Here is a 20,252-nt window from a genome sequence, read left to right as displayed (position 1 = left end):
AAATTGTTTCTCGCCTTAACTTCATTAAAGCTTATTCTTTTTATAATACTTTACAAATTTTAATAAAAAATCTTAAGTTGATTTATATTAAACTTCAAAAAAATTTCATATAAATTTGTGTATGTATAAATATATAAAGAAATTTAATAAATGTCTAATAATCCTTATGTCTTCAAACCAATAAAAATTCATATTCAAATTAGATTTCTTAGTCTAATTTTTTTTAAATTATATTAATGATTTCATAAGATAATAATTTTATAATATTATATTTCATTAAATCTTATAGCCAAAAACATATTGTTAAAAAAACAATTCTATTTATTTTTAAAAAGATTTTGATTTCCTACCATTTCTTGTTCAAAACCAATCTCATCTTAAAGTTGAAGATTCAAAAACTTTGATTGTTAATTCCAATTCTTACAAAAAAAATCTTAAAAAAATTATATTTGTTTCTTTTTGTTCTAATGTATTTCAATCTTGTCTAAAAAGCAAAGATTTTTTCTTTATAAAATATTTACCGAATCTAATCATTTTTTTATAATAAATTTTTGAAGCATAAATATAATTTTAAAATTACTTCTTTTCATGAGATTATTTTAGGAACTATATATATATATATATATGTTTTATACATATATGTCCTTACATTGTGTACGAAATTTCTAATATGTACACCAATAGATATACTGACCTTTTAAACTCCTATTTTATTTGAATCTAAAATCTGCCTTAAAAAATATTTCTATAATCCAAAACCATAATTTATGCAAAGAACCTAACAAGATTGCAAATTCTTGTTCTACAGAATTTATAATTCTGTTGTACGAAAGTATCATTTTTATGACCGAAATTATAATTATAACTATGCAAAAATAATCATACAAAGAAAAAAAAGAATTTTAATTTATTTGTCCAAATTTATATGATAAAAAACTTTTTTTTATTTTTTTGTAGTAGATGGATTAATGAGAAGGATTTGAGGATCTTATATCAAAGTTAGTTTTAGAGAATGATAAAAATATTATTTCTACTAGTACCTTCAAATTTCCAAATCTATAAGAAATAAAATTTATAGGTGGAAATTATTTTTTTCCTATATTTTTGCTACTTCTATTATAAATCTCTAATCACAAATAAAATGATCATATAAATCATTATAAAATATATTTATTTAATAAAGTATCATCACATTTTTTTTTACTAAAAGAGTGATAAATTATTTATAGAATAGGTAAATAAACTTTGTGGTAAGTTACTGGTTGGTTATTGACAACCTTGAGAATTACATTGATAGTTAGGTAGTTTAATTGATAATAGTAGGTTGTTAATGGAATAAATGATTAAGAATTCAAAGGGTCATAACCTTTGGAATTTGCTGGCGGACGGATCATCTTTTTGGTAGGATAAATAGGTTGAGGAAAGTAAGCCGAGAGCCAAACTGTGAGATTTGTAAGCCGGGGTAAGCTTGGTACTACCTCTTTGTTTTCTTTATTATTTGCTTATGAAGAATTGTGATTGAGAGAAGTATTGTTGAATTGATAATTATAGAATGGATTATGAGTTGAATTAAGTCGGAAGTAGTAAGCCTTGGTGTTTTGTAGTTTGATACTTGATTTCAGATAGCTAGAGTATAGTCAATTGTGACACTAATAGATCCAATTCATATAACCAATCTTTCCCCATGTTTGAACCCACCTCTATTAGTTCAATTACTTTGGTCTACTAAAGCTTGAACGCAACGAGAATAACACTATTCTACTTTAATATGCAATTATCTTATTTAGATCCCCTTAGAACTTAGATCAATTATGATTATGATCTTATACATGGATCTACTCTATTAAACAAAATTCTTTTTCTTCTAAATTTACAAAAATCAATATTTTTTTTTCTTCATGCCATTACTATTTCAAGATCTTATTGTAGAACAATATTTACTATATCATTTCTTTATTCATTTTTTTCTATCATATATGAGTTTTTTAACTTAATCCAATAGGTTGATTTAATAAGTTTAGACTATATAGTAGATTATCTTGTTTTACTTGTCAACATACTATTTCATTTAGTACAACATTGTTTTGAATTTGATTTTGATAAATTATTTCTTTCTTGATGTACAATCTATCCTTCTTCTTTTTTTCTTTTTTTTTTTTTTTATTGCATCCAATCTTTGCAATTTATAAAATATTTATCACATAATAGCATGTTTTAAAATTATGTGATAAGATTTATAATTTTTTATCTTTTATAATTAATTTCTCCATATATTTTTGTACACCCAATTTTTTTTTTTGTGATTTTTATTATGAAAATTAATAAATCTAGTAATTTACATGCAAAAAATATATTAAGTTCTTAAACATTGTCTAGAAAATTCTTTGTTGGTAGATTGTAGTATATTAATATTTTTTAAGTAATTTTTATTTTTTTATTTTATTAATAGATACTTATAAAATATGTCATTTAAATTTTAATTTCATCATATCTTCATAACTATATACTTAATTTTTAATAGATAGGTAAAAATTTTAATAAATGAATAGATTATTATAGTCAATTAGTATTGGTTTTAATTATGATATCATGATTTTTCACTTGTATCTTTGATATCTATTTTATTTCATATTGTAAAGTTATAACTATGTTTAAGACTTATTTCCTTATTATTTTCTTAATACTGTATTAGATAAAGTCTTCTATGAGAATGTACCAAGAACTTATTTGTGAAAGAAAAACTTTTATTTTGCTCCAAACATTCTTTAACTCTAATAGGTTTTAACACCTATAATATTTTAATTCAAAAAAGAATGCTTAGAAAAAATCTTTTCAAAAACTCCAGTCTTCTTTTTAAATTATTATTTATTTTAATAAATTTTAACAAAAAAAATCATTTAGTTGGATTTTTAGATTAGTAAAATAATTTGTAAGCTGGTACTAGATTTAATTTTTATACTTCTACTGAAACTTGGAATTTAGTCTTATTTAAACATCGTCTAGTTGCATCCAAGATTCTTACTTGGATATACAACTCAATATATAAATATCTAGAAATTACAAAAGTCTCAACTTATTTTAATTTTTTAACCTTTGATAATTTTTTGTGAATTTTGTCAAAGATCGCCAGATTCTATTGTTAAGATAAAATAAATAAATAGTATGTTAATCATATACATCCAAAGATTTATTAAATATATATTTTAGATCTAACATTCAAAGTAAAAATAAATCCAAACTTCACACCATATCTTTAATACGTTCAAATTATTGTTAAAAAATAGAAGTTGATTATAATTGAAATTCTTTTATGTCCTTTCGAAGCCATAACATTGAAAATCTTTTATTCTTGGAATTCTCTTAAAGAGAAATATCTAATCACACCTTTAAAATTCTAAAACAAATTCATTAAATGCCATGGGTATCATTTTTGTATCTTAGGATTAATTTTTGATCTTTTGTTACAAACATTTGTTTTCCAAATACCAACATCGTTCTTTTTGTGATTCAATTGGCAGAACTCTAATTATATTCTTGAAATGGACATATAGATTTTTATTTATTTTTTGCTTTTTATCTTTTTAATCTAATCTACTTCATCTTCATCAAACTATGTTTCTACAAGAGAAGTAAAGACAATCAATTACAAGATACAATTTAAAACATAAACATGTCAATCTAATTAAAATTTATTAAATATCAAGACACTAGAAAATTCCAATAACTTGTATATGAGTTTTAATTGTATATCTTCAGTAACCAAAAATAATAAAGTAACAATCTTAAACTCATTGGTATCAATTTTTTTACTAAGTTGTTGTATTACAATATTGTTGGTTTGAAATCTAATATCCCTTATAAGCAAGATACTACTTGAGGAATATCCTTTTTGGAAACTCTTGTTTGACAATTCTTTCAAAATTATCCTTGTTGATATCTTTAATGTTATAATATTATAAAAATAAATCCAAACTCTATAAAATTTGCACATTAAAATTGTGAATCTACTATTGAAACATGCAAACACTTTCTACTATTTATATAGCACAAAAAGCAATAACTTTTGTATATCCTTTGTATAGTTTGATTAATGTTTCAAAACAATTCTTTCTTTCTTTCTTTCATTTTCTTATTCTTTTTTAAAAGATACATATATTATTGCATTATAGGATCTTTTTATTTCTTCCAACACTTGATTTAAATGACTCAACTATAATAAAAATTGATTTACAAGAAAGAGGAGAAAATCAAAAACAAACTTTTAAGAAACAAACAATAACTATATGTTTTTCTAAAGATGTAATTTTGTTCTCCATTATCTTCTATTTCCCTTGGCTCCACTTGCACTACAAAACCCAAAGTATTACATAAGATGGAATTTGAAGTAGCTTGCCAAAGATATGTCCAATTTGGTGTAGCTCTTGAGTTTGCCTAAAATCTTCAAAAAAAATTGAAAACAACTACTTTTTCATGGTGGTCTAAATAAAATTTTATTCAATTTTTAACTATTCGGGTACACAACTCCACTGGAGTAACTATAATTTTAATATATATATATATAATACATCTTTTTTACACTAAAATTAATTACTCCTCTTAAGGTATGTTGTTTGCTTTTTTTTGTAAAGCTAAGATTGCTGCAATCTTGACAGAAACAACTTCAACAAAACAACAAATTGAATCTACTATAAACACAAACTTTAAACCATTGGTATCCACTATTACTTCAAGCTTAGCCTATTATATATATATATATATATTAAAATGTTTGTTTGTTTGTTTGTTTGTTGTTTTTTTTTTTAAAGAAATATTTCTTACATTGTGACATACTCCAAGTTGATACAAACAAATTGGTCACGTCAAACATGTGTGATGATCTTCCATGATACATGACATCTGATGAAAAACACTACTCTCAGCACTTAAACTAACATTTTTACACTTGTTGACGAAATAAATAAGTAAATAATTTCTCGCACTGTCCGAACAGAATCAACAGTGCTTTCAAACAGTCCAAGCGATGCCACGTGGGAAAATACCACCATTAGAAAGCCTCCAAGTGACAACCTTTGACTGGCCACAAACCAATGAACAAATGAGGTTCAAGTCGATGGGGATAGCGCTGCCCCTCCTGAGTAGCTTCCTTGTCCACGTCATTCGGCCTAGCTGGCACACCACCTGTGTATGCCACCTTGTGGAATCTTCTGAGCTCGTGAGCTACAGAAAGGGTCTAGATCTAGCGGCGCTAAACCACGTGACTTCTGTGAGCCGTCTATCTATCCACCATACCTCCCCCACCCTTCCCCAAAGCTACAATTGGCGCTTCGGCGAGGGGATGTTGACCTAACTCTTGTTTCCCGAATCCACCACTTTCATTCTCCACCGACTCTCTATGCACCCGGACCACGTTCATCAACAAAACATCCATGACATGATGTGTTTCCAGGAGTTTATCGTGTGTGGGGATGATTGGTGCCAGGTATCAGCCGCGTTATCCGCCATCTGGATCTGATGGTGACGTGGCGTACAGTTGTCTTGAGAGAGAAGCTTTCTACTGAAGCTTCGCTTGGAGGCATTGGATCTAAATTTAGAGTGAAAGGGAGACTTGGTTCCTCAGTTAACTTCTATAGACTGCCGTGTGGTCTACTCGCCCCCAAACTTGAAGGTGCTTTTTAACTGGGAAAATCTTTTATTACGGGAATGGCCCCCCTTGCACACTCAGCAAGCGAGCTGCACAAACCGAATCAAGAGTTTAACTAGAGGAAAGGGAACGATAATTTATGGTTTAGCTTTTTTCCCTAACTGGAGATTGCCTCAGATTACAGTGCCCTTGAAGAGAATCCAACCTTGATAATTCCGTGAAATGCTTTAAAAAAGGATGGTATAAAATACCCATAAATATAATCGAGTGTGACGACTTGATATAATATACTGATGTTCATTCTCTACGTTCATAAGTATTATCAATATACTGAAAATTATACTCCCCTGTCTCACTCCGATTCTCATGGAGAATTAATTGAGGACCTGAAGAGTGTATTATTCTTGCTTATTGTGGAGGGATATACTATCTGGATTTATTCTAATCATAGTAACCGTGCTTAAAATAATGTACCTGGACAAGACTGCCGCAAGAGTGAACCTGCTGATATATCCACTTGTAAATTACTTTAGGGCACCTTTACTAAATATTATTATTGCTGTTAATAAGTAAGTATATAACAATATCATAAATTTTACTCTAAAAATGAATATTGATGTATGAAAAACAGATGTAGTTATATTCTACTTGTAACGCTTTCTCAAAAAACCAAAACTAAATTCTTGTACAATTCTATTTATGAAATTCTTCTAGGTTATCAAGCTTTTACTAAGTCGTTTACACTTATTTCTGCTTCAAAACTTAAGATTATTTATTTTTCTTAAAGTAATCCAACAATAAGTTTCACCATTTGCTAAATGCGAAAACTTCAAATACTTATGTGGGGAAATACTTTAAAAACACAACACATTGAAAAAAAGTAGCGACAGGCTGTAGTTTTATTGTTCTCAATGACTGTGATTGTTAATCGACGAGGGAAATGTATCACACGTACTATTTGAAGTTTAAGAAAGTCCTTGCTACTGCAATTTTACATTTATAGAAATACAAAACAATGAACTCAGCCAAACCATGTGTTTTGGACACGCTTGGATGTCTCGCACACAGCTCAACGAAGGGAAAGAGAGAACACCTCACAATTGAGAATCGCTGAGGTTCGAACTCACGGCCACCCCCGGACACTTCGGACGAACCGCATAGTTAGGGCCCGATTCACACGAGCAAGTGCACAACCCCCTCACCTGTAACTTCGAGATTCTTCGGCCACGTACTGACGCCAGGTAATCCGGTTGGGCCCGTTCTAGAATAAGCTGCAAAGATAACCACCAGCACGTTTCACTGGAACGGACAGAACGGGTCAATGGGAACCCGCGATCCATGATCTAGCGGGGCAAGAGTTCCTGGAGGCACCGCCATGTAGGCTAAAGAAGACAGGGCCAAGCTGGGCGAGACCGGCACGCGGCTCCCCCCAGCGAAGCCGCACCTGCTTCTCACTGGAAGGAGCTCTGTCAGCTGCCTGCTTACCCCGGAGCCGCCACCAAGTCTCTTTGTTGTATGAAGCTTACAAGCTCGATCCCTCTCTTCCATCGCTCGTAAGCATTGTTGCCTTAAGATCTCATGGTTGCTGTTCTCGGTCTCAATTTCGTTTCGTCGCAAGCATCTACCGCTGACTATTCCACTCTCGCAGTTTCTCCTCCATTGCTGCTCTCGGTCCCGAATGAGAGAGTCAGTCTTTCCTTTCCCTGGTGCAGTATTTTTTTTTCTTCTTCTGCGGATGCGTATATGATGGGGGAGAAGCTGAAAGAAACGGAGTAGGGTTGCGCGTCGAAGAGTGAGTGGCTCGTTCGTTGCGATTTAGTGCCAGTGCATCGTTACATCTGATTGTCGAGCAGTTTGCAATTTTGTCCTTGTCTTTTCGTGCAATTTTATTTTTATTTTTATTTTTTGTTGAGAGTGGGGAAGTCTGAAGGCCATTTGTGCGCATCCGAGGTTTGGGCTTGAGTTGTCTCCGAAGCCGCCTTTTTGTGGCTGGATCTTGGTTTACGAATACAAGAGAGTTCTTGTGTTATTGTCTGCTCTGAGAATTTTGAGGGTTTTTGAGTTTGGGGATTACGGTTGGGAAGCTGGCAGTAAGTAGTCGGTGACGATCATATTTGTGAGTCATTAGTATCTTGGAGTTTAGAATAGTAAACTTCCTACAAGATCATAGTGCTGTTGTCAAGATTGCACTTGTTCTTAAAGCTTGTGGCCGCACGAGAGGAGAGGAGTCTCTTTGTAAAGTCCATGAAGATTTAATATTTACAAGGAGCCTTGGGCGATGAACTTTTCCTATTGCACCAAATTCCTGGTTTGAATGAAAAAACAAACAAACGAAATAAATAAATAAATAAATAAAAAATAATGAAAATCTGGGAACGGGCGTTTGTGATGCCCGCGTATTGTCCTCGGCATTACAGGAATTGCTCCCTGGGTGTTTCAGAAGGAATTCGGTTGCTGATATTATGATGAGTTGTATATATTCATAAGCTGGTGTCCCTCCTACTGCGACAGCCACGATTTCTTCTTCCATTTTCTAATTTTCTTCCGGTTGCCAAGAATCAGTTCATTGGCAAGAATGGTAGGTATGACTTTGAACTGACCTCATGGTTACAGGTCTTCGAAGCGCATGGTCAGATTTAGCTGCGTACAGAGTCCGTAGAAGAGGAAAAAAGTATTTTAATAAGGTGGCTGTCGAGAAGTTGCATTTGGTCGTCCTTCTGTGGAGCTCCGAAGGTCTGTTTCTCGACTGCGAAGAACTTTGAGCACTCTTGAACTTGAGAGACCAAGATGAGGCCTTCCAGGTGCTGAGGAACGTATCTTGTAAACACTTTTGGTGGAATATATTGTTAGTAGTGCAAATAGCTTAGAAAAATGAAGGCCACTTCAAGTCCACGATCGGTGGCAGCAGTTGACCGGTGCGACATGAAGAGCAAGTGCTTATGGCCCAGCTATGGCATGTATACCAAGTGCCACGATAAGCTCCCCTACCGCGGCTGCGGTCTCTCGACAACCCTTTTGTATTATATCATGTCATTTATCTTCTTCTCGATCGTGGGAGTGTTTTACGCTTGGTTAGCATTCTCCCCATACAAGAATATCAGCGACGCAGTATCTACTGGCTGCCAGCCAGACAACGAAGGCTCATGGAGTATCGGCCTGTTCCGTGGCAGCTCCCCTTTCTCGCTGAAGCCGATTGAGATGGTAATAATTCTCTCTCTGTCTCTCTCTGTCTCTTTCTTTCCCTCTCTTCCCACCGAAGGTCAACGCCTGATAAAGCTGACCAAATAGTTGGGGTATCGGGTTTATGTTAGCTTGGTTCATGAAGATTATCTAAAAACAAGCATACGAATTTTTCTGACAATGATAGTGTAATTAGTAAGTTCCTCTTGGTGCGAATTCGGGGTCTAAATGTCGGAAGTTCGGAGGTGTTGGTTTAGAATTATGTGCTCTAAAACCAATTGACGTCGTGTATCTGCAGACAAATGCGCCAAATAATGAAACAGCAGCGTGGCCTGTTGCGAATCCAGTATTCACATGTGCCTCTGTCACTAGCTTGACGCATCCTAGTAATTTTGTTGCAGACCCCTTTCTGTACATTTTGGTGAGCACACTGCACCTGCCACGACCTAAGAACAATTTATTTTTCATAAATTAGGCTACGGTTGATATCTTGGAGTTTAGACTCTACCGCATAGGTGTTTTATTATAACAGAAATGGCATTCTTTAAGGGTTTTAGCGGTTTAATTGCACGTAAGAACACTATTCTTGTTGAATCTAATGATGTGTTTTTCTTGTTTTCCTAAAACAGGGCTCCAAAATGTACCTGTTCTTTGAGACGAAGAACAGTCTTACTATGCAAGGAGACATCGGTGTGGCTGAAAGCTCAGACCAAGGGCTAACATGGAAGTATTTGGGCATCGCTCTCGACGAAGAATGGCATTTGTCCTATCCATACGTCTTCGAGTATGAGGGCGAGGTTAGATATATTCATTTCCTACCATTTATTTCTATGCACTCAATTGCTTCAATCGGACGTCTTCAGATTATTTATGAAGATTATGCTCTGTTCATTCCGGATGCTTAATTATAATCCTCCGTTTTCTTTAGCAGATATATATGATGCCTGAAGGCAGCAGGAATGGAGATCTTCGTTTATACAAAGCAACAAAATTTCCCGTGCAATGGGAGTTTCACAAGACTTTGATAGACCAGCCTTTGGTGGATGCATCAATGGTGCAGCATGACGGAAACTATTGGATGTTCGCCTCCAATCATAAGCGATTCAATAGCCGTAAGAATGGTCAGCTGGAGGTATGGGTAGCACCGTCTCCTCTTGGGCCTTGGAAAGAACACTCAAAAAACCCCATCAGGAATGGGCCGAAGAGTGATGGGGCTCGAAACGGGGGAAGTCCCTTTGTGCACGAAGGGAAGCTGTACCGTCTTGGGCAGGACTGTGGGGAGACTTACGGACGTCGATTGCGAGTCTTCCATGTCGTGACCTTGACGAAGGACCTCTACCACGAAGTCGAGGTGCCGCTCAATTTAGAGGAGTCGAAGAAAGGTCGCAATGCCTGGAATGGCATGCGATATCACCACTTGAATCCGCATCAGCTGCCTTCTGGTGAGTGGATTGCGGTAGGGGATGGAGATAGAGTTCCCTCAGGTGACCTGGAGATGCAGCTTGCCCTTGGGGTTGGAGCTCTCTTGATCGTCGTCTTGTTGAGTATCACGGTAGGCGTGGTTTCAGGCTACGGTCGCTGTTGGTTGCCACCTCTTTCGATCACACTCCCTGGAAGCAAGAAACCCACCGAAACTTTGCTACCATGGGTGATGCGTCCACAATTGTCTGGCCGGCTTTATAGAAGTGTGAGCCGTTTGAACAGAGTCGGGTCTACTCTCCGCAAGAGCCTACCGGCGAACTCATGTTTCCGGTGCTCATTTGGTGTCCTGTGCTTCGTCATCAGTGTCTGCGCCATTTGTGTTGTGGTAAGCTCCTTCTTCGGTGGGAATGGGGCACAGGAGCCACACCCCGTTAACGGCCAGTACTCTCAATTCACCATGGTCGCCATGACATACGACGCCCGCCTCTGGAACCTTCAGATGTACGTCAAGCATTACTCCCGCTGTACATCTGTTCGCGAGATTGTTGTGGTGTGGAACAAGGGCACTCCTCCGAACCCGGCGTTGGATTTCGACTCAGCCGTCCCGGTGCGGATTCGTGTCGAGCCGAAAAATTCGCTTAATAACCGATTTAAACCAGATCACTTGATCAAGACAAAGGCTGTTTTAGAGCTGGACGACGACATCTTGATGACCTGCGACGACGTCGAGCGCGGGTTCAGGGCATGGCGAGAGCATCCCAACAGATTAGTTGGATACTACCCCCGTTTGGTCGAAGGCAATCCTCTGCAGTACCGAAACGAGCGATACGCGCACTCTCAAGCGGGATATAACATGATCCTCACGGGCGCCGCGTTCATGGACAACGAGGTCGCATTCTCCAAGTACTGGAGCGAGGACGCAGCCAAAGGGCGCGCTGTAGTGGACGAGCTCTTCAATTGCGAGGACATTCTCATGAATTTTGTCCTTGCAAATCAAACATCGGAGCGTGCACTGGAATATGTCCACCCTGCCTGGGCCGTGGACACTTCCAAGTTTTCGAGCTCGGCTATCAGTCGGGACACGCAAGGGCATTACGCTAAGCGAACGGAGTGTTTGTCACGCTTCTCGGAGCACTTCAATGGCATGCCGCTGAAGAGGTGGGATTTCTTGAGCCGTCAGGATGGGTGGGACAACTGATTCCGTTGGCAGCAGAGAGTAGAAACAAGTTCAGCAGTAATATGGTGTAAAATCATATACTGTTTGTACTTTGTACATTAGCTTTCGCGACTGTATTTTAGAGGTCTAGACGGTGGAATGAGCACAGTGACCCATATAATTGAAGCTCACTTGAGATATCAGGAAAATATGTGTGCTTGGTGATGATGCAACCAGGGTGACGACAATGAATATATCAACGTTGCCACTGTTATCTCCGCAGGCTGCCCTGTCACTTAAGGTAGAAGCTGAAACTACTCTATCTTGCCCACACTTGTATACTGGATACCAAAAATGTAAATTCTCCTCATATAAATTCTACCTAACTTTGAACTCGAGCTTTGTAAGGGGTGGCATTGTAGGTTGTGTTTTTGTCTTGGTTTACTTTTGGTGTTTCATTTGTTTCATGCACAAGCCGAAAGGAAAAGCGAAAAGAGAGGTATTGAATCGGTTCTTTATTCATGAAAAAGAAAACTAAAGTGGTATCATTCTGTGCAAAGCTTTGTCATGTATCGTCTTATTTCGTTCGAAAATCATGAAAGCGTTTGAGAAGTTCAATCACATGAACGATACTTCTTTGAAATGCCAGTGGCAAAAATTAGAAATTTTATCCATTATTCTCACGTAAGACTGCAATTTACATTCGAAGAAAACAGATGCATGATTTTTACCTGAATATAAAGACTTAGATACACAAATTTATGTAAAAATTTCAACCCTGATGTTCAGAGTCGCACAAGAGTATAATTGAGGGGTGGAGCTGAAATGAGCCAGCTCAAAGAAACATCCCGCGGCAACAGAAACTTGAAGTGGAGGAGTTTGTTCGGATGCAACATCCAACCAATGCTTCATAAACACACTGTAAGAATAGACCTGCGAAGAAGTTATAATCTGAGACAATCAATTACAATATAAATATCTGGTTGTTGGCTTCCCTCACATTGCCTGGATTGAGGTTATCTTAGTACGAACTTGTTCTTCTGGCAATCTTTCATTGATAACACTTCGTCGGATGCATACCAGGGCACTCGAAGGCTGAACCATCCACGTTTAATCTTGTATGCGCGTTCTTTTTCACTGTCGTACTCCGTTTCTGCTTATGAGCCTCAAATGCAGCTATCTGTCCGAGAAAAATCAAGTATCCTATGAATTCAATTACCAAGCATACGCAAAAAGAGAAGAGCGTGCCTCAAACTTTTCAGAATAATCGAAAGTTCTGCGAACTTATCCTGACCTGTGCCTCACGAACTCCATCGTCAAAGAGAGAGAGAAGTTTGTGTGGTTGGAAGAAAAGATGATTGGCCACAACTGAACATGCATCCAGAAATTCAGCAAATCTTCAGCAAGAAAACCAGTAAAAACTCAAGCCAACACAATTCAGTACAAAGACTTTCTTCTAGTCCATACAAAATTTTGCAATACAAACTTCACTCAGAACTTGCAGAAGGTGGGTAGTTCGAAGAGGATGCAGTGTGGGGCAGGCACGCTGGTAGTGTCAGGAGCTGGAAGCGTTAGCGCCTGGAAGTAGCGAGCGATGTCAGGACCTGCTGCGAAGCACCGGTGGTCGGGTGGTAGAATAGATCCCTACCATGGTTCAGACCTGGGTTCAACTTTCGGCCGGCGCAGGTGCAGAGTGTCACGTCATCAGGAATAGCTCAATTAGGTAGAGCGGATTCGTAAGCGAGTTGCAGTCGAAGAGCTGTGGTGTAGCTGTTAGGAAGCATGTTTGATAAGCTATCGGGTGGTTTGGTTGAGTGCAAGTCGACGGGGTTCGGCATTTCTGTGGAGACTTCTGAAACTTGTTGCGATTGTTGGGGGGTGTTGTTTGTTCTTATCAGTACGGATGCAGCAAAGGAAGCGAGTCTGTAGTGAAGCGAGTCTGTAGCGAAACGATTGAGGAAGTCTTCCCGTGAAGACGAAGGTTTCATTTTCAAGAGTTACAGATAAGAATCACAGGCATTTGCTCCTCACGAAGACCAGCCCCTCTCCACATACTTCTCCCGACCATGGTAGATTGTTCTGATAGTGCAGGTCATTCTTTACGCTGCATGCCTTCGCCCGCCGATCCCTGCTTCCTCGAGAAACGTCCTCGGCTCTAAGTTTTTCAGATACAAGATAGTCCCCTCCTCTCTTTGAGCCATAAGTTGCGTCTCCATTGCTAAATTTATTACAGGGTTCCCAGTCAGAACACCTCATTTCATACGCCACTTGTTCCTACACTCCCAGAGTGTCTGGTAGCAATGGCAACAGTATTCACCCCTTTAAAGCACCAAAGTATGAGAAGAAACAAATTATGAATATTTAATTGGAATTAGATTTGACAGCTACTGGAATAGCTCAGTTGGTTAGAGAGTGCGGGCAGAGCGAGGCGAGGCGGCTAGGGTTCCGTGAAAATCGGAGTCACAGATCCGACTTTTTAGGAAACAAGATCTCTCGTACCTTTGGAGTGTTAGTTAATCTTAGTAAGAGTCCGCATAGTTTTTTGATTCCCTAGGGGAACTTGAAACACCATCCTGGCAACAATCACGAGCTCGTAGAACTTGGAATTTTTCGAAATGGTCATACTAGATCTCAGAGTGTACCGGACAGGCCTAGATCGGCCTCGGAGCCAAACAATCGTTTGCCCCCGAGTTCAGCTGAGACCACAGTTATGAGGAGCACCACATTTAGGAATAGCGAAAGACTACAATCTCAAGCCCGCCAAACGGCCGGACCAAGGAACGCGGCGAAACACAAAATAGATAGTACTCAACGACGTGAAAGGGTGAACACAAGGGAAGTACAGGAGGAAGGGACCGTAGCGAAGCAACGGAGCACACAGTATCATCTCAACGCAACCATTGCGGAGCAACGGTGTGCACAATACCAATTCGAAGTGACAGACACACAGGTAAGCTCCCCTCACACGCTCCTGGATTGTCACAGTGCAGAAACGATTTATAGCAGTCTAGGGACTTCTGCCAAAGCATTCATGGGCAGTTTTCAACTGGAACCGTATGCTAAAGTGAACGAAATTCCACTACAACAAGATAGCACCCAAACAGTGGATAGACCAAAGGTTAACCCAACACCGGATATAGCAGAAGATCCAGCAAACTCGCCACGCCAAGTTAACCCCACCTTCCCCGTCGAACCAACGACACAATGACATCATGATAGCCCATGCATCATAGATAAACCAGAAGACGATTCATCAGAAGCAACATTACTGAAATCCCCAGAGATAGGTCTGTCACCACCTATCACAGCAACGGAAACGGAACCTATACAACAATTGTCGCCCAAAAGATATATGGAACGCAACACATCCCTTGCTCCCAACCTGGATGAACCCGACTCCATCGATATTCCCAAAATGGATGCAACGGCACAAGTGCTAGCAACACAACTCGTCCTAAATATCAAGGAAATGATTCAAACACGCTGGATAGAGATTGAGCACTACATCAAAAAAAATCCACATCTAAGACACAAGGCCCCGGTCGAAGAAGAACTACAAGAAACGCTAGACAAGATTTGTCTGGATGCCGAAGTCGTCCTAACAGCTAGCGAAATCACCCCTAAATCTCTAGGCAGATCTCAAACGGCTCCTCATAACATTCCGATTATACAGCCATCGAGTACCACACTGCAAAGACTACAAGCAGAATCCATGAGTATGCAAGCAAAGGCATTAATAGGTTATGCCAGACGTAACCTGGGTCCCAGACTCCTCCAAGAATGGGCCACAAACATGCTCCATAAATCCTTCACAATTCTAACCATGTTGGGAGGAGGCTTCTTCGAAATAGTATTTGAAGAAGAGGAAGGCAGGCGGAATGCACTGGCACGACCACACCACTTCAAACAAACGGAAATTCTTCTCATGACCTAGAAACCAAACTTCACCGTAGGATCCATGGGAGGAGTAATCAAACTAGCACATCCGGCACAGGCTCAAATCCACGGACTTCCCACATTACTGCGATCAACACAAATATTAACAAAAATCATCAGTCAAGGGGTAGAGGTGATTTGAGTAGAAACGGATGGCCATTATAGAGAGAAAGCTGCAGGCTCAAGGGTCAGAATTCTAGTACAAGACATAGACTCTCTCCCAGCTACAATAAATATTTCAGGTATCCAAGGAGGGGGCGTAAAGGAATACTATATTGAATATAGTGACCTTCCCACCCATTACAGCAGGTGTAAAAGCACCTTGGCACCGTACCTCTTTTTATTCATAGCAGATGTCTTGAGATATATGCTGAACGACCCCAAATGGCAAGTACAAGGACTCACACTACCGGACAACTCATCCCTAAATAATCAGAAGTTCGCAGATGACACTGCACTCTTCCTAAAAGGAACCGCAGAAAACCTCACAAGAGCAATGCGAGCTCTAACTTGGTTTTGTGACGCCTCCGGGGCAAAGATCAACTAGTACAAAACTTGTGCGATCTGGGCATCCTATCACGGACGTAGCTGAAATTGGAAAGAAGATCTGAATTTAATTTGGAAAACCACAGGCCAATTTGTCAAGTATCTTAGCTTCCATATAGGTTATCAATTACCAGCTGAAGAACGGGGAAACAAGGTAGTACAAGAAATTACTAAACAGCTGGTAAAGTGGGGACCCAGAAAGTTGTTCCTAGCTGGAAGACTACTAGCAATCAATCAGGTTATAATTGCCTCCATGTGATACCTAGTTTCATGCTCCAGCATAGAAACTAAGATCTATACCCAGATCCGTGCTATGATCAGAAATTATCTATGGGGTGGAATAACAAGTGGCAAAGCAAGGGCTAAGGTCAAATGAGACACAATAATCCAACCAATGACACAAGGAGGGCTCAAGTTAATTGACCTCGCCACACAAGCTAGGGCACTACTAGCAAAATTAATCGCTCGGGGGCTTACTCCTGGTCTAGAACCATGGAAAATCATGGTTAGACATAGAATGGAAGCAATCAGGTTCAAACAAAACAGACAGTGGTATCCGAGGTAGTATTGGTTGATAGGAAACAACTTACAAGTGTGCCCACAAGGATCTGATTAGTGGAGAAGCGCCAGTGCAGCGTGGAGCAGTGTACAACACGGATTATCACCTCTTCCACCACTATACAGAGACAAAATCCTTCACCGACCGATCTGTGGCAACCCCAGAATAGTGGATGTTGAGAGAAAAATGTTAGGCCAAGATAAAACGGACTAATTCATTCAATGGTCGAGAAAAGGCATAGACTTGCTTTTAGACGTATGGAATGACAATAGACGCAACTGGTACACAGCCACCCACCTCCGACAGAGAACGGAACGTCGGCGTGCAGACCTCCAGCATTACCAGCTCCAGGGTTGCTTCCCCTAGAATCCAAACTTAGAACCCCTCTACTCCTCACGTGATTGGTGGACGCCCGACATCAGAAACACTATAGTAGAAATATTTCACATTCATGAAATAAAAGAAGGTAAACTCCGAGGAATCAAATACATCGTCCTTTCCTCAGAAGAACTAGAACCAGTATATGAAGGACAACTACAGATTGGAACCACGGAACTGCAAAGGATTTGCATAGCTATCAAAAGCGAACATCAAGTAGTCATCGGATTCAACTCCATCAACCCCGTCCATTGGCCCCAAACACCCTGGCTAGCTGGAAAGCGCCCAATGCAAGCCCTCACGTTCGACTCAGCAGAATGGGAATAGCCGCGTCAATAACACCACAAACCAAGCTCTATATACAACTATACATCGCAACAAGGCTACCAACTTGGCATCACCGGAAGAATGGCTCCCCTCAAAGGAGAACACATACTTTGACAACACAACTTCAATGATTCACAATGCCAGCAATTCTACAAGAAGCTCTGGCATCCTTGGCTCCCTAGGAAAGTAGCAGCTATGCGGTGGCTCACTCTCGCGGAAGGCCTCCCAGTGGGTTACTGGCGAAGAGTAATGCAACAAGATCCCTCTTGCAAACTGTGCAACATAGGAGAAAGCAAAACCATCCAACATGCATTTTGAGACTGTCCGGCCATTCACCCAGCGTGGTCACGCTACAACACACTACAACAAATGGCTTTTTGTAGTGAACTACAAGACTAGAAGGAGACACTATACGACAATCTGGATCCCACAATCTTAGAAAATGAGAAACCACTTACCAATACTGTCCGCATTTCCAATAAAACGCCATGGTTCCTACTCAAGACACTAATAAAATGGAACATCTGGTGCGCCAAATGCAGTTTTGACAGAGACCGGGAACCATTTCATATTGGCCAGGTTCTCTATAAAGCTTGGAGGACCACAGTACATATTAGGATCAAAGCATGGCGAGAATTACATCGCCAACTTACACCTTCCAATGAATACAAACAAAAAACAGCGCTATTCATAAAGATCTGGACTGAAGACAACATGTTTGCCACTCAAGAACCACTCACTTGGAAAATGATCCCACTACCGACACTCATCTCGCTGGAGCTAGCTATTCACCTCCACCAGAATGCACCGGAGCTTCGACCAATCCCTCATCCAGTCCTACGCATTGCAATAGATGCACTGTTCAACAATCCCCCACCAAGGACGCCAACTACGCCCAAAGTCTGGACAAACCGAATCAGGAGAACAGATAGCGAAGAGGTCCTGTATCGCATAGAGCTAGAAAACATCAGAGAAGCATGCAGAGAAGAACTAAGACAACGCAATCAACAAGAACAAGAACAACCCCAACAAACAATCAGCCAATGCCTCCGATAACATATCCAACAAGACAGCCACAGGTCCCGCATAAACAATCGCTTGCAAATTTCTGTAGCCCTCGCACATACCGATATGGAAGACTCTGATCTTTTTCGATTAATTGATGGTGTGTTCGCCACGAGAGCTACGTGGACACAACTGTTAGAGCAAGATGTAAGACAGCAAGAAACTACACACAGCGACAACTACTCCAACTCGGAAACGGCGTCTTAGGGTTTAAATAGGGAGTCAAACGTTTTAGCAGTTATAGTAACATACAGTTCGGTGCCCATAGGAAACACAAACAAACGGGCAACAATATGGGTAGTTTGAAGTTTGCAAATATGGGTAGCTTAAAATTTGCAAATATGGATAGTTTGAAGTTTGCAAATATGGATAGCTTGAAATTTGCGAATAATTGTGGCTTGCAACATTGTCATTTTTGGATTGTGGTGATGAGGGCCTATTTAGATGCAAGGGCAACATGGAGATTTTGTTGCAAGCTACCCATATTTGTAAACTCCAAACTACCCATATTTGTAAACTCCAAACTACCCATATTTGCAAACTTTGAGCTACCCATATTTGCGAACTTCAAGCTACCCATAGACTAACCAATTTACAATATGTATTGCATGTCCCAACAATATTACTTACTTTAGCCAACCTATAAACTTATTATTCATAATTTGTAAAAATATAAATATCTTGACTTTTAGACAACATTTTGAATCAGCTCATTATTATTTTGAATTTTTTTAATTATAGTTTGAATTAAGTACGCGATGAAATTTATAAAAAAATAATTATTACTAGATTTACAACTTTTTACATTTCAAAAGCATGAAATTAGAATGAATTTTCTTATTACTAAAAGAATAAGTTTGCTAAATAGAAGAATATAATATAATGTTTTATGAAATCTCTTCTAATTGCAAAAATAATATCTAATTGACTTAGTGATTGTTGATAGCACGTTGCAAATACATCTTCAATATTTTATTTAGCCAATGTTGTATGAGGATAAAAAGCTTAGAATAATTTGATATCAACCTTTAATAAATTTTTTAAAAAATCTTTAAAATCTTAAAATATATTTGTAGTTGTGATTAAATATATTATTACTTTGAAGTCCTTGAAATTAATAGTTTTATAAAAGAAATTATTTATTTTTTCTTCACTCTTAATAATTTTATATGGAGTGGAAGATGTGTTATTCACATTATATGATCCACCATTACAAAGATAGAATTTAGGCTATGATGGTGGTTCATATGGGATCCACCATAGAACCTTTTAAAAAGGCTTAAGGTAGTTATTATGGTGGAATCCACCTCTAGAGACTTCTAGAAGGACAATTATCTTGGTAGGACCTACCATTAAAGATATTCTAGAAAGTTCCAAGGATAGTTGAACAAAGTATAAATAAAATTAGTTGGGCATTTGATCAGATATGGCTTTAGATTCTTTCTTTTAGTAAAGTTTGGTTGTTTTTTTCTTGTTCTATTATGTTTGGCTCTATTTGGTTCTATTCTCTTTTACATGGTCCTATCTTTCATGCTCCATTCCATTTAGTTATTTTTAATTTTGTTCTAATGTGTTTAGTCTTAGGTTGTGTCAAGATCTTTGTTGTTATGAAATTGGTAAGGTTTTAGACCTTAAAAAAACTAGTCTTGTTTCAAAACAAGTGCTTTGATTTCTTTCATTGTTTGAAAATATTTAATATTTATCAAAATAACTTATAATTATTTTTATTACATCTAAATTTTTATGTGGTTAGAAAGTTATATTGTACTTAAGTTTTGTATAATCATGGTTAATTATTTGGAATATATTAATGTCTTTAATCATATAAAAGTTATTTTCATATTCAAATTTATCCCAATTATCATAATAAATATTTTTAACACTAAAAATAAGAAAATTTGATAACGTGCTTGAATAAACTTCAACAAAAAAAGTAGTTTTAACTATAATTATTGGCTTAATCTTCAATATTGAGATTCTTATTTGAATAATAGGTAATATTAAAATATCTATTATTGATGTGTAAAATTTATTAATTAAAA

The 20,252-nt window shown here is 38.0% G+C and overlaps 1 protein-coding gene and 3 long non-coding RNA genes across 5 annotated transcripts; 2 read left to right on the top strand and 2 right to left on the bottom strand.

The window, feature by feature from the left end:
• Nucleotides 1–7,164: 7,164 nt before the first annotated feature.
• LOC112283581 (glucosamine inositolphosphorylceramide transferase 1) lies at nt 7,165–11,797 on the top strand. Of its 2 annotated transcripts, none has more exons than XM_090251545.1 (5): nt 7,165–7,194; nt 8,255–8,842; nt 9,120–9,242; nt 9,451–9,618; nt 9,753–11,797. In XM_090251545.1, the coding sequence occupies exons 2-5, from the start codon at nt 8,513–8,515 to the stop codon at nt 11,439–11,441; spliced, it is 2,310 nt and encodes a 769-aa protein (XP_090107671.1). In that variant the 5' UTR covers nt 7,165–7,194; nt 8,255–8,512; the 3' UTR covers nt 11,442–11,797. The 2 variants fall into 2 exon arrangements, with proteins under 2 accessions (XP_090107671.1, XP_024378243.1); XM_024522475.3 differs by lacking the exon at nt 7,165–7,194 and adding an exon at nt 7,254–7,433.
• Nucleotides 11,798–12,042: 245 nt separating this feature from the next.
• On the bottom strand, nt 12,043–13,011 carry LOC149989208 (uncharacterized). The gene is made up of 2 exons (XR_016503482.1): nt 12,694–13,011; nt 12,043–12,579 (listed from the first exon to the last, which is right to left on the bottom strand). It is a non-coding gene; the product is annotated as an uncharacterized LOC149989208 (long non-coding RNA).
• On the top strand, nt 12,183–13,299 carry LOC149989207 (uncharacterized). The gene is made up of 2 exons (XR_016503481.1): nt 12,183–12,320; nt 12,483–13,299. It is a non-coding gene; the product is annotated as an uncharacterized LOC149989207 (long non-coding RNA).
• Nucleotides 13,300–14,836: 1,537 nt separating this feature from the next.
• On the bottom strand, nt 14,837–18,413 carry LOC141045480 (uncharacterized). The gene is made up of 4 exons (XR_012217630.2): nt 18,273–18,413; nt 16,738–18,087; nt 16,472–16,589; nt 14,837–15,420 (listed from the first exon to the last, which is right to left on the bottom strand). It is a non-coding gene; the product is annotated as an uncharacterized LOC141045480 (long non-coding RNA).
• Nucleotides 18,414–20,252: the final 1,839 nt, after the last annotated feature.

Source organism: Physcomitrium patens, chromosome 6, assembly GCF_059467195.1.
Source record: "Physcomitrium patens ecotype Gransden chromosome 6, ASM5946719v1, whole genome shotgun sequence".
Lineage (NCBI taxonomy): Eukaryota > Viridiplantae > Streptophyta > Bryopsida > Funariales > Funariaceae > Physcomitrium > Physcomitrium patens.
This window is presented reverse-complemented; position numbering and strand designations above follow the sequence as displayed.